The 13,891-nt window shown below is 43.1% G+C and overlaps 1 protein-coding gene across 6 annotated transcripts in view; it reads right to left on the bottom strand.

Moving 5' to 3' along the window:
* Positions 1–13,891, bottom strand: part of ACACA (acetyl-CoA carboxylase alpha) — a 207,022-nt gene that overhangs the window by 45,056 nt on the left and 148,075 nt on the right. For all 6 annotated transcript variants that reach the window (XM_079955359.1, XM_079955357.1, XM_079955358.1 and 3 more), the window contains 2 exons: positions 5,711–5,854; positions 4,768–4,888 (listed from right to left, as the gene is read on the bottom strand). In XM_079955359.1, the coding sequence (XP_079811485.1) occupies positions 4,768–4,888; positions 5,711–5,854 (265 nt within the window). The remainder of the gene's footprint in view (positions 1–4,767; positions 4,889–5,710; positions 5,855–13,891) is intronic.

The following is a 13,891-nucleotide window of genomic DNA, read 5'->3' on the forward strand; positions in this document are numbered from 1 at the left end:
CGATATTAATGTTTGTGGATGCAGAAAAGGCCTTTGATAATATAGTATGGGATTTTATGCTGAAAAAATTAGAGTGTATGGATGTGGGGAAAGAGTTCTTCAATGGAATTAAGGCAATATACACAGAACAGAGAGCTAAACTGCTAGTCAATAACGTAATTACAGAGGATATAAAAATATCAAAAGGAACAAGACAGGGTTGTCCGCTCTCGCCATTATTATTTATAACCGTCCTAGAGGTCTTTTTAAGTGCGATTAGACAAAATAAATCAATTAAAGGGGTAACAGTGGGGCAGAATGAATATAAAGTGAAAGCCTTTGCCGATGATCTGGTTATAACAATTGAAGAACCACTGGAAAGTGTAAAAGAAGTTTTGGAGGAAATAGAACAATTTGGAAAAATGGCAGGATTTAGATTGAATAAGAAAAAGACCAAAATAATTGTTAAAAATATGGAACAAAATAAGATAGAAATAATGCAACAAAGGACAGAGATACAGGTTGTGAAAAAGGTAAAATATTTGGGGATTTGGTTAACACCCAAAAATATCGACCTGTTCCAGAATAATTATGTACCGGTTTGGAAGGAAATAAAGAAAGATCTAGAGGTGTGGGGCAGAATGAAACAGTCCTTTTGGGGCAGAATTTCCACGATAAAGATGAGTGTGCTTCCAAAGATGTTATTTTTATTTCAGACTATCCCCATTATAAAGGGGATAGGGATTTTTAAAGAGTGGCAAAAAGTGATTTCAAGGTATATCTGGCAGGGCAAGAAGCCAAGAATAAAATATAAGTTATTAACAGATGTAAAAGAAAGAGGAGGCTTCGCCCTGCCAGATATGAAACTATATTATGAAGCAGCATGTCTTTGCTGGTTAAAAGAATGGATAAAATTAGACAATAAGGAATTATTAGACCTTGAAGGTTTTGATAACAGATTTGGGTGGCATGCATATTTATGGTGTGATAAGAAGAAAATTCATAAAGGTTTTGGGAACCACATCTTCAGGAATTTGCTGATAGAGGTATGGGACAGGTACAAAAAATTACTGGAACCAAAAGTTCCACACTGGCTATCTCCGTTAGAAGTTATGAGTGTAAAGAAAATTAATATGAGAGGCAATTGGATTACATATGGTGAAATGGTGATTAAAGAGGAGGGAAAATGGAAGTTAAAGCCATATGAACAAATTAAAGAACATGTATATGATTGGTTGCATTATTTACAGGTTAATGAAATGTTTAAAAAAGACATAAAAGAATGTGGATATTGAGAAAAATATTCAAAGTTTCAAGTAGATATAATAAATAATGAATGTAAAATTCTGTCAAAAATGTATAAAATACTGTTGGAATGGAACTTGAAAGATGAAGAGGTTAAATCGGTAATGATACAATGGGCCAAAGATTTCAGTTATAATATACAATTTGACGATTGAGAAAAATTGTGGAAAGAAAATCTGAAATTTACTGCATGTACTGCGTTGAAGGAAAATGTTATGAAAATGTTTTACAGATGGTATATCACACCGGTAAAATTAGCAAAAATGTATAAGACATGTAATAAGTGTTGGAAATGTAAAGAAAAAGAAGGAACATTTTACCATATGTGGTGGAAATGTAAGAAGGTGAAAGGTTTCTGGGATGCCATTTATAATGAATTGAAAAAGATGTTAACATTTACTTTTGTGAAGAAACCAGAAGCCTTTCTTTTAGGAATTACAGGGAAAGAAATAAGAAGAAAAGACTGTAAACTCTTTCAGGATGCAGTTACAGCGGCAAGGACTTTATTGGCTCAAAAATGGAAACAAGAGGAATTACCGACAATAGAAGAATGGAGATTGAAATTGACAGACTATGTGGAACTGGACAAATTAACTGGGAAAATCAGATATGCCCGAGACCAAAGGTTCATCAAAGACTGGGGAAAGTTTGTAGAGTATCTGAAAAATGTATGCGATATACAAACAACGCTAGTGGGGTTTCGAGAGGCGCTGTAAAAACTGAGAGATATTGTCAAAAAAGAAATAGAGGGGAGATGGAAGATAAATGGCAATATGTGTAAAGGGAATGCGTAATTAAGAGATAAACATGGATGATTTCCAGGGAAGCTGAAGGAAGTCCAAAAGAGATGTTTTGTTACAATTTGGTTAAAAATGTATAAATGTATTGGAAAATTAATAAAAATTTATATATATATATATATATATATATATATATATATATATATATGGTCCCGGGTTCAACAGGAACATATGTTGTTCCTGGAAAATACCTATTGAAATTAATGGAGCCCAGTTATTCAAATGCATTGATTTCAATGATTCTACTCTGAACAGGGCTAAAGTTTTTATCTTGTGAACCGCCCTGAGATCAACAGATGAGGGGGAGTATACAAATTTAATAAATAATAATAATAACTTTGAATGCAACTATTGAGACAAGCACTTTGCTGATCTCCTGGCTTGAATCTCCTGTTTAGAGTGTCATGCTGTTTTAAAGGACTAGTTTATTCTGAAGGTGGGTGTTGTTTGCTGTTGGCTTTCAGTTGTTTGTGAACCTCCTTGGTTCAATGTTTCCTACACTGACTGGCAGAGGCTCTCCAGGGTTTCAGACAGGAGTCTTTCCTCAGCCCAACCTGGAGATGCCCAGGATTGAACCTGGGACCTTCTGCATGCAAAGCAGATGCTCTGCCACTGAGCTATGGCTCTTCCCTGATATGTTTAGGAGGGATGCAAATAGAGCAAAGTGGGGAAGAGGAACAGGCTTAAAATCAGTGCCAAGAAGACATGGGCTCTAGGCAGGCGATGCCAGCTTCCATACCTCTCTCTTGTGGGGTGGGGAGGAAACCTCCACTGCCCTTAAGCAAGGAGAATTGTGCTTCTTATAAAAGCCTCTTTCCCCCACAGGCTCTCTACAAACGCAGGAGGTGGGGGAGGCCCTCGTGTTCAGCCTCTTTTGCAACGCTATAATTTTGAACAAGCACTCCTTGCCCTGTAACGCCAAGTGCAAAAGCAATTAAAAAAGTGGAATCCGAGCAAAGCCAACCTCTGCTGACTCCAGCGGGATGGCAAGTGTTTTATCAAGCCCAAACTTGAAATTACTATGTTCTAATGTTCCTTGGCTCCGTGGCCCCCCGCTGTAAAATGTGACCATCCATTTCAAAATTATCTCTCCATCGCCGAGTCCAGAGCTTGATCGTTTCGATTCCGGGCCTCGCATCGGGCGTCAGTTTGAAGAATATCGCGGCGCTATCTCTCCTAATAAACGGCTTTAACTTTTCACCTAGGAGATCTCTCCTTTAAACTTATCGCGGAGAATCATCTGCTTCCCCTTAACGCCTCCACTAAATTAAAAAACTCGAAGTCACTCAATTTGGAACCTGCATGCTTTCGACAAGCCAGATGAATTGCTGGCAAGATGACGGGGTGGGTGGTGGTGCAGGGGGAGGGTGGAATATTAGCCAAAAAGAAGTTGCCAAAAAAAATCCCATTCTAGCCAGCAGATAAGTGCAGCTGCTGAAGGATGGCGCTGCTCAAGAAGTCCTGGTTAGAATTTTGCCTTTGCAGTGAACTATTAGGTGACCTTAGGATAGCTGCCCTCTCTCAGTACCATTATCTGTCATATGGGATAATAATATTGGCCTACCTTATAGGGCTTATGGAGTATGCATTAGCTATATAAATTCAAATAATATTGTTATTATTATTAACTACTGCAGCAGCAGCACATGGGACCTGCAATAAATCATTGTTGTGTGGAGTGCTATTCGGGGTTGCAGCCGGCCACACCCTCTCTAATTATACTCCATTCCATCCTCCCTTTCTTCCACTCCTCTCTCAACAATTAGTCATCACTAAAGGAGCACTGGGTATGCTCAGTCCTCACAGGGCTGCCCCAGTCAGGGTTTTCCACTACCCCAAAGTACTTTTGTGCTTCTGCAAACCTTGGGGTTCCCCCAAGCCTGCTGCTAGCTCTCCCTCTTCCAGAGGGATGGTGTCAAATAATAAGATCACTATTTGTATACAGCAGGGCTGAGGAACCTTTTTCAGCCCTTTGGGACAACCTCCTAGGGGTGAGATACTAGGGGTGGGCAGGCCAGAAGCAAAGAGTGTGGGGAGGAACAAAGGTAAATTTTACCTTTGTACAGCAGGCTGGTTTCTGCACATGCTCACAAGACACATCATCTGAGTTCAAGGACACATAAGAAACACTTGAGGGTGCAAATCAGGGCTGGTGTGGAGCGTGGCCAGGGGAAGAGTCCCCAGAACCATATAGAGAGGCTTGGAGGGCTGCCTGTGGCCCCTGGGCCTGAGCTTTCTCACTCTTGACATACAGGATTAGCGCACAGCAGACAGAACGTTGCACTCCGGAGTCGGAGAGGATATTACTCCTAACAGAGGGAGAGTGCCCTATGGCAGCTGAGTTCCTAGGTCAAAAGCAACGTGACTTACAAAGCCTCCGCTCCTTTAAAAGTTTGCAGGCTCTGTGCTAAACTTGGGCTGCAACCTAACGGCAAGTCCTGTATGCAGCCCTTTTGTAAAGCCCTAGCTCCTTTTCCAGCAAGCTGAGCTGGAGAACTGAACTAGAAGTTCCAAATAGTGTAGAATACTGAAGATTTAAATCTACTGCTAACAGAAAGCAACTGAATGTGATTTTGCTATTAGTGTGTGGATAGATAGAATGATAGACAGATAGTCCAGCGATTAATTATCCCGTCTCCACCATTTCCCAGATAGTTCCTCTTTTCTTTGGAAATTAAAGTACCTGGGTTAGGGCGTCCAGCCAGCATCCAGCGAGGATCATAAGGCGTCTTGGTGGGAACAAAGTCAACGGCTCTTTCTATCGGGTCCTTGACGGTAATCATTGGGACTGGGCTGAAAACGCTCTGAAAGGGGGGACAAGGAGAGGGAAAAGTTGGTACGTAAGATTCTTGAAATGCTCATATGTTTGGCCAGTTAGACGTTGCAGGAACACAGGAGGGCTTCCTTCTACCACATCCAGCGCTTTGCCCATCTATCCCAGGACTGTCTACTCTAACTAGCAGCAACTCTCCAGGGTGTCTGGCAAAGAAGGGGCTATTCCATCACCTTCCCCCTGACCCTTCCAATAGGAGCTAACTGGGGACTTTGACAGGCAAAGAATGTGCCCTGCTACTGAGTAATAGTCCCTGCCAAGTATGTGGCCTTGAACATACAACCACTTTGCAAAGTAACAAGTGAATTCCCAAGGTTCCTTGGAGGAAATCCATGCCAAATAGAAGTGATATAACCTGATTCTCATTTGGAGGGCAAAAGGGGTCCTAGACCCAAGTTGTTAAGGGCCTTGTACATGAATACGGCTTGGGCCACTAGGGGATGGGAAGCCAGTCCAAGCTTTTAAGCACCAACATTATGTCCTGGTGATATTCTGTTCTAGCTGAAGCATTTCACACCACCTGGAGCTTCCAAGGGCAGCTCACTTAGAGTGTATTGCGGTATTCAAGCCTTGAGGTTCCCAATGAGCAAATCACCACAGCCAGGTGATCTCTGTCCAAGAACGGTGATAGCTAGTGAACCAGCTGTAGCTGACAAAAGGCACTCCTAGCCATTCAGGAGCATCTCCACGCTGCACACTGATTATCTTTGTGGCCTCCCCAGAGCTCAGTCCTTGAGCCAAGCACCCACCCACAGAAACGCCAGAAGAGCTAAAAGGGGGTGGAGAGAAATACCTTTGGCATGTAAGACAGCCATTGAAGAATGGTGTAGACCCCTTCGAAGTCGTCACATACTGTGCTATGGGTCACCCCGTTGTTGTGCATGATCTGGATTCCACCCAGCTGGTTGTTGGAGGTGTACACCTCTCTTCCAAGCACCTGTTTGAAGGCAGGGGGTAGGGAAAAATAGATACCTTTTAACCACGTGCTCATTATTAGATTTTTTTTGTTAACTACAAAATATATTTAAAAAATCATTCCTGAAACTCCAGTTGATTTCAGCAAAGTCCCCCATCCAGTATTCCCCGTATTTTATTTTATTGCATTTATATTCTCAACTTTCTTCCATTGTGGGACCCAAAGCAGCTTCTAGGAATGGCATAAGGTCTTCCATCCAGGTGCTGACCAGACCCAGACCTGCTTAGGTTCAGCAAAATGGTGCCTTCATGTGCCTCCAGACCACAGCCTGGTATTCACTGATTTAAAAGCCATGTATGATCTGTATCTTTCTGAAAAATGAGCCAATCAAGGTGGCTAACATTACAACAGCAAACAGATTGCAATATAAAAATGTCCGTATGAAAATATCAACACAATGGCAGTCTCCAGATGCAACAACACACAATAGTTTATTGTGACAACAGCAAATCTAAGAAAGTCCCAGGTTCCCCATCTCCTCTTTTTCAGAACTTTTTGCAGCATTTGCTTTTCCATGGTTTCTTTGGCCCCAACACAACCCGAAACCATGGTTTATCAAACCCTGCCCAGTGGCTTATCTGTGGCTTGTTCAGTGGCAATAAACCATAGTCTGAATGGTTTGTTGTTGGCTTACAAACCTTTCTTAACCTTGGTAACTTTTAGCCACTCCCAGATACTCACCAAGCCACAAAGGAATGAGGAAAGAGCAGCTGGAAAACAAACCAAATGCAGAAGACTAGCCAATAGCTGCAGAAGACTGGCTATGTTCCTCCACAGCTGTGCCTTTGAATGCGAGTTGCTGGGAATCCCAAGTGGGGAGAGTGCTCTTGTACTCAGTCCCTGCTGTTCAGACTTCCCACAGGAGAGAATAAGACGTAGGACCAGATGAGCCACCAGCTCTCTCCACTTGCGATTCCTGGTATTCAGAGGCACACTGCTTCCAACACAATCCATGGTGCTTCCAATATCATCTGTGGATAACCTTATTTTTAAATGTGTTTGTTTATTTTGCATTATTTAGTCTGATTATGTCAGCCATGGGGAGGGAGCAAAGGATTATGCTGGCTGTTGGACACCCCTCCCATTTGCTCAACCTGCATAGCTCAGTCGCTTAGAGCGCGGTGCTGATAACACCAAGGTTGCAGGTTCGATCCCCGTCTGCAACAGCTGCATATTCCTTCATTACAAGGAGTTGGACTAGAATTGATCCACAAGGTACCCTTCCAACTCTACAATTCTATGCTTCCATGAAATGCTCGAAATCTTCTACCCACTGCTGCTGCTCCTCCTCCTCTCTGTCCCTCTCCAATTCAGGGCTGAGATTTCATCCATGCACTTTTGAAGCTTAACACCTTCCTACCCCTAGGGACCAGAAACTCGCTTTGGCAACCAAAGAGACATAACAAAAGCTGTGTTTTTTTGCATGGCACAACTGTGAAACTGCGGCAGAGAGCCAAAGACACATACAACGCAGGAGAGGCCTTGAAAGGAGCAAGTCTGAAAACGAGACCTTGTGTGCCTGCACACACACCTTTCAGTCAACAATTTCAAACCACGCCGACAGGTGCAACTCTTTCCCCTCCCCGGCAGTTTTCCTTCAAAGGGGTCCATTAAAATGAGCCTCTGACCACCGGTCTCTCAATTCTTCCTCTCTCTCACTGCTCCTTTCTTCTAATCTCAGCCCAAGCGCCGCACAGCTCTGCTCCCATTCTCCCGCTGTCTCTTCCCATTTGCCCTTTCGCTGACTGATACACTGATCTCTCGGTCACTCGGCTTTCTGCTCTGCTGGGTCCATATTACTAATAACACCTCTGCCACGGCCAGTTTACCTCATGAAGGCAGGAGCACATCATTACAAAATAAACTCATAACTTTGACATTCGAGCAAATACACGCCATTTGTTATTTTTATGGCGCGAGTCTTTCCAACAGGCAGGGCGGGTGGGAGGGGGGTGGGGAAGGTGGCATTATGTACCTGGTTCCATTTAGATCGCACAAAACAAAAAGGGAGGGAGAGAAACATGCGTGCGCAACCACAGACGCCTCCGCACACTCCTGACCAAAACAAAAGCAAACTAGGAAACACAACCGGCACGAGTTGGATTATTAGAGGCAGGTGCCTCATTGTCCTTCGCCCCTTTCCTCTTAGGCTCAGAGCAGGGGTGGGGAACCTGTGGCCCTCCAGACATTCCTGCCCTACAACCATCCCTGGCCATTGCCCACGCTTGCTGGGGCTGATGGGAGTCGCAGTCGGTGTGGCGTAATGGTTAGAGTGTTGGACTTGGTCCTGGGAGAGCAGGGTTCGAATCCCCACTCAGCCATGAAGCTCGCTGGGTGACCTTGGGCCAGTCACCACCTATCAGCCTAGCCTACCTCACAGGGTTGTTGTGAGGATGAAACAGGGAGGAGGAGAACCATGTACACCACCGTGAGATCCTTGGAAGATAAAGGTGGAACAGTGGTACCTCGGGTTACAGACGCTTCAGGTTACAGACTCCGCTAACCCAGAAATAGTACCTCAGGTTAAGAACTTTGCTTCAGGATGAGAACAGAAATTGTGCAGTGGCGGCAGCGGGAGACCCCATTAGCTAAAGTGGTACCTCAGGTTAACAACAGTTTCAGGTTAAGAATGGACCTTCAGAACGAATTAAGTTCTTAACCCGAGGTACCACTGTATATGAATGTAATAAATAAGTTCAGCGACATCTGGAGGGCCCAAGATTTTCCATTCCTGGACTAGAGGAACAATGAAGAGGTGTCTTCAGACTGAGAGCTGCATTTTCAACCATAGACAACCTTCACAGCGTGGGGATGCCTGGGGTGGGCAGGACAGAGGCTAAAGTGAGCATAGCAACTGGTGTGGCTCTGATCTTTGAACAGTGGAATAATAATAATTTATTTGTACCCCACCCATCTGACTGGGTTGCCCCAGGCATTCTGGGCGGCTTCTGACAGAACATAAAAATACAACGAAAAAATTCAAGCCATGAAAAAGTCAGAGGTTTCTATACGCATCTCTCCATCCTCCAGCCAACTAGTCAAAGGCATCGCCACACTTCAAAGACAACATTCCTGTCAGGCAAAAGTGCACAGAAAGAGGAGCAGAGAATGGAGGGCAGGGTCTGGGAAAAATCCCAAGGGCCGGACAGAAAGGCCTTGAGGGCCACATCCAGCCCTCAGGTTCCCCATCCACTAGCCAAGAAACTGTGGAGATCTGACAGGCCGCTTCCACCCCAGGCAACACAGCTGGCTCAGGGCAAATAATTAAAGATGGAGTCCTCATTGCTCTCCTCAGCCTTTCCTCGACTAGTATTCGCAGGCCTCCCAGTGTTTGACAGGTCTCCTCTTGGATTGATAATTGCGGCCTGTGAATACTGACCTCCCCCACCTGCTGCTTTTAAATCCTTTGTTTGCATCCAAATTATTTAAACAATCTTTCATTCATAGCCTGCAGATTGCCCATATTGAGAATTACTGTTTTCTCTCAGACGTCATCACCCCTATCCCCAGTAAAATGGGTCTGATAGGTTTTTTTTAATACAAAACCCTGCCCAAACTGTTTGACTGGAGGCAGCAGCAAAAGGAGCATACATACTGGTGTTGGAAACTCAGATATGTAAGCTAATCACTAAATTGAACCTTAAATGTAGGTTATGGTCACCACGGCAGACTGTCTTGTGACTATTATTATTATTTTTTTTGCTATTAAATTTGCTGTTATTATTAGTACTACTATTATTAATTTTAATTTCCTTTCCTTACCTTTCTATACCGCTTTACATTTTAAAGAAAAAACCCTCAAAGCGGTTTACAACACATGAAAACATCAAATAAAACAATCCAGAATAAAACAGCAACATTTCCACAAATTGGCTGGCTGCCCAGATAGTGGAGATGTCAGTCGCCACATCTGGTGACAAGACATCTTCACTTGCTTTGCAATTGGACCCGCACCAGTAGCAAAACATGCCTGGCGCTTGGGGAATTTCTAACACTGGCTACACAACACAAGCAGTGATCTCTCCTCCAAACCATCTTCAGCTTCAGTGAGGTAGTGAGGTTAGAGGTGAAGCTAGAGGAGAGAATGTATTTCATCTATTTCCCGCCCAAATTAAGTGAGCCAACACCCACCAACTAGCTTTCAAATGCAGTTGGATCCACCATGCCTCTGTTGTCAAGTAAATATATTGACTAGTCAATATGGCACCCAGATCCAGCATTAAGCGGGCATTTCATTTGCTCAAAGCATCTTGACGCACTTGGGAATAGAGGAAACGAAGAAGGGCAGCTGTTTATTTATCTGTATCTCCAAAACAGGGTTTTAAAAGGGCAACAGTACCAATGAACAGGCCTGTTTTAGGAAGGGCCAATCACCTCTTGACTATTGCCTAGTCTTAAGCCACCTGGCAAAGAGATATATGAACCCTTCTGGATATGGTTTGTTTGTTGCCTTTATAGACCTGAAATCAGCTTTTGATTCAATTTCAAGAGACAGACTATGGACCAAGTCCCACACCACCATTGATAAAAGACAACTTTTCATCACTTACACTTCGAATAAGATGTGGGTTGCAGGGTAATTTGACAAAACCTATCCTTGCCAATAAAGGCATTTGTCAGGGTTGAATATTAGTTCCTATACTATTTAATTTAATTGGGAACTGTTTAGTACCTGTTTGCCATGTACCAAAACTGGCAGGGACTGAAGTCCCACTGTCCAAAACAGGCCTTAAATCACTTTGTAAACTACTCTGAGGTTCTTTTGCAATGAAGAGGTGTATAACTTTTGTGAAATAAAAATTACCAATTAAAAACCATGGCGTTTTCTAGATGCAGATCAATTAATAAGTGGATAACAGATGATGGTCAGCGTATAGACCCAAGTCAAGAAGTTTAGAGACCTGGGCATTATGTTTTCTTCCACTCTCTCCTGGGCTACCCATACAAGGGCAGCAGGGCAAGCAGTTCAGAATACTGTTAAGGCTGTACAGCCATTTTTCTTTACTAAGAGAGCACAATTTATTCTTGTTGCTGTAAAAGTATGTAAGACCAAAGTCTTGTTTCAGCTGCTGTACAGGGTTCAAGAGTTTTGATTCAATTGCTGAGAATGTTCTTTTGAACTTTTTGGAATACCAAGATGTGTGTTAACTGCTGGGCTACGGCTTTGAGGCTGGCTTCACATCTGAAGAATTCAAGGCTTGGTCCCATGCCTTGCGATACTGGTAAAAAGTTGCTTATGCTGATCCAACTTCATATTCTCTTTATTTCTTACAAGAAGATGTTACTATCAGCTGCGGTTTAAAGGTTTGATTATTAAACTGCATGCATTAGGCTTCCCTATGGGTTTCCTCTGCACACAAGATAATTCTGTTGTAAAATCTATTCTGGAACAACGGATCAAGGATATTGATTGCCAATACTCTTTATCAAGTGCTTGTAGAACTTGTCCTCCAATATATTTGGGCTTAATGTTTGAATTTCCTACATGTGCTACATATCTGGATCATCTTACTATCCCCAAGTATTGCCATGCCTTTTCTAGGGCCAGATCTAACTCTCTTTCTCTTCTGCAATACTGGAAGGGCGTTATCTAGGTGTCCCTAAACAAGGATCATCTGTGTCCCTGGGGTGATGGGCCATGTCTCTTTTGAATATAAGCTTCACAGAGAGGAAAATTAAGAGATTACTTTGCCCCCTTGTGAGGAGCACCCAGGGAGGACACCAGAACAGTCTCCAAAATATTTATTGGCTGGTACAAATAAGTATCTTAAGTACAGCCTCTTCTCTGCTCAAAGGTCTTGTATCTTCAGCTGGTACTCTCGTTTTAACTGCAATTTGTATCCTAGCTTTGTACCTTTTTTTACCGTATGGTATTCTAAATACGTGTATGTTTTATCCTTTGTATTATATCATATTTTAAACAAGCCTATGTGTTAATGCTCATGTTTTTATTCTTTGTATCCTCTGTTTTAGCAGGTCTGGGACCGTATAATAAATTATTTGGATTTGAGCAGACTGTATATATATCAAGCCATTTCCCTGGCTTGTCAGCAGCAGTAAACCTGAACCGTCCACACCGTCTACAGATAAACGGTTGCAACAACTCTAGTTTGCTTCCCAGCAGCACTGGGATTTGTTGGTGGCTGGCGGAGATTTAGGCACACTTTCTATTTATTTCTCTGTCTAAACCCTACTGGTATTCTGCCAGCTTTTGAAGATACACCTGTTTAACATAGGTGTTCCCTTGAGCTCTTTCCCTGAATCACCCCTATTTTGTAGCTGTGCTATTTTAATCGGGATTGTTTTATCATCTATTTTAATCACGAAAGTGTGTATTTGATTTCATTTTTAAAAATTTAAATATTTACAAAACACTCATATAAAAGATCACAATGTAAAGGCTAAAAAGACAGTATTACACAATTTAAAAAAACCTAGCACACGCATCAGTAAGAGATGGTTGGCAAAATCACCTCAGGTTCGAAAGACCTGGCTGAATATCCTAATGTCCAGAAGGCATCTAAAACCAGGGGGAGGTGGCTTCTGCCGATCGGCAAGGAGTTGCTCAGGGCAGGGCCTATACGCTAAGGATTCATTGCTTGGTAAAGGCCAGTCAAACCTCGGGTGAATGTGGGACCACCAAAAGTGCCCTACTGAAACTCAGACGTATGGCAACCCATGTCAGCAGTGCCGTTTTTGCCAATTTTCCTTAAAAATAGCTTTAAAATTTTGTGTCCGGATTTTCACTTTTTGAAATATGGCAACCCTAGAAACTGCTTAGGAGCCATCTGGGCACGAATTGGGATACAAATTAATAAATAGCAATGAGTCTTCTTCTTCTTTGGCAATCACTAGAAGCTGAGTAAGATGTCTTCCATGAACATGGTTTTAACAGTGAGTCCGTAAATGACTGTGGAGGCCACTTCTGGATCCACACATCCCTCCTCAGTGGGGACATTGGTTTCCGGGTGGGAGTTGATCACGGTGAGGGTTTGCCAAGTGTGCCTTCCTATTAGCATATTTCTCCCTTTCGTACTGAGTATGAGCATCTTCAAAGCCCATGACACCTTTGGAAAAGGCTGTTGTCCAATTGGGGCGCTCGCAGGACAATGTTTCCCAGTTGTTGGTGTTTATACAGCATTTTTAAAGATTTGCCTTGTGAGAGTCTTTAAACCTCTTCTGTTGACCACCAGCATTACACTTTCCATTTTTATGTTCAGAATAGAGCAGTTGCTTTGGAAGATGATAATCAGTAATAGCTCATTCGGTAGAGCATGAGACTCTTGATCTCAAGGGTGTGGATTCGATCCCCAAGTTGGACAAAAGATTCTTGCACTGCAGGTGATGCCACTTGCAACTCTATGATTCTAAGCTGTCCCTCTGTTTCTGTAATGGCTGGCCAGGGACCAATTGTGGGCTTCAGTTCCACAGCACCCCGCTCACTGCTGCCCCCTGGTGGAGTGGTAGACTCTGTGGCTGGACCAACTCCAGCACCAGTTAACTCCCTGCATGCTGAGTAAAGGGAGGGGGGGAGGCAGAGAAGTTCAGGGGTGCGGGCACGAGAAGAGATTAAGAGGAAGAGGAAGGTCTCCCTCTAGTGCAAAAGGACCAGTGACAGTATTGGACAAAACCAGAAGGAAAGAAAACAGTTAATTTTAACAGTGATGATGGTGATGACAACTGGGAATTGTAAGGACGAGAAAGGAAAGCTGTTACAGGACAAATAAAGCAATTTTTTAAAGGGGGGGCAGAAAGGAGGGATGAAAGAAACTGGAAGTTTGTGCAGAGAGGATAGCAGATAAGGGACAGGTTAAGTGTGCATAGTGGGGAGAAGAAATTACAGGAGATGAGTAACAAAACAAACTTTCAGAGGTGTAAGGATGGAAGAGAAAAATATGAAATAAATTGCCTTATCCAGTTAGAGCCTCTGGATCAGCAATTTCTGGCTAAAAGGGGGAGGCTGAGTCACAATGCCTGCAGAGCCAATGGGCATGCCCA

Source organism: Podarcis cretensis, assembly GCF_951804945.1.
Source record: "Podarcis cretensis genome assembly, chromosome: 15".
In the NCBI taxonomy this organism is placed as follows: Eukaryota; Metazoa; Chordata; class Lepidosauria; order Squamata; family Lacertidae; genus Podarcis; species Podarcis cretensis.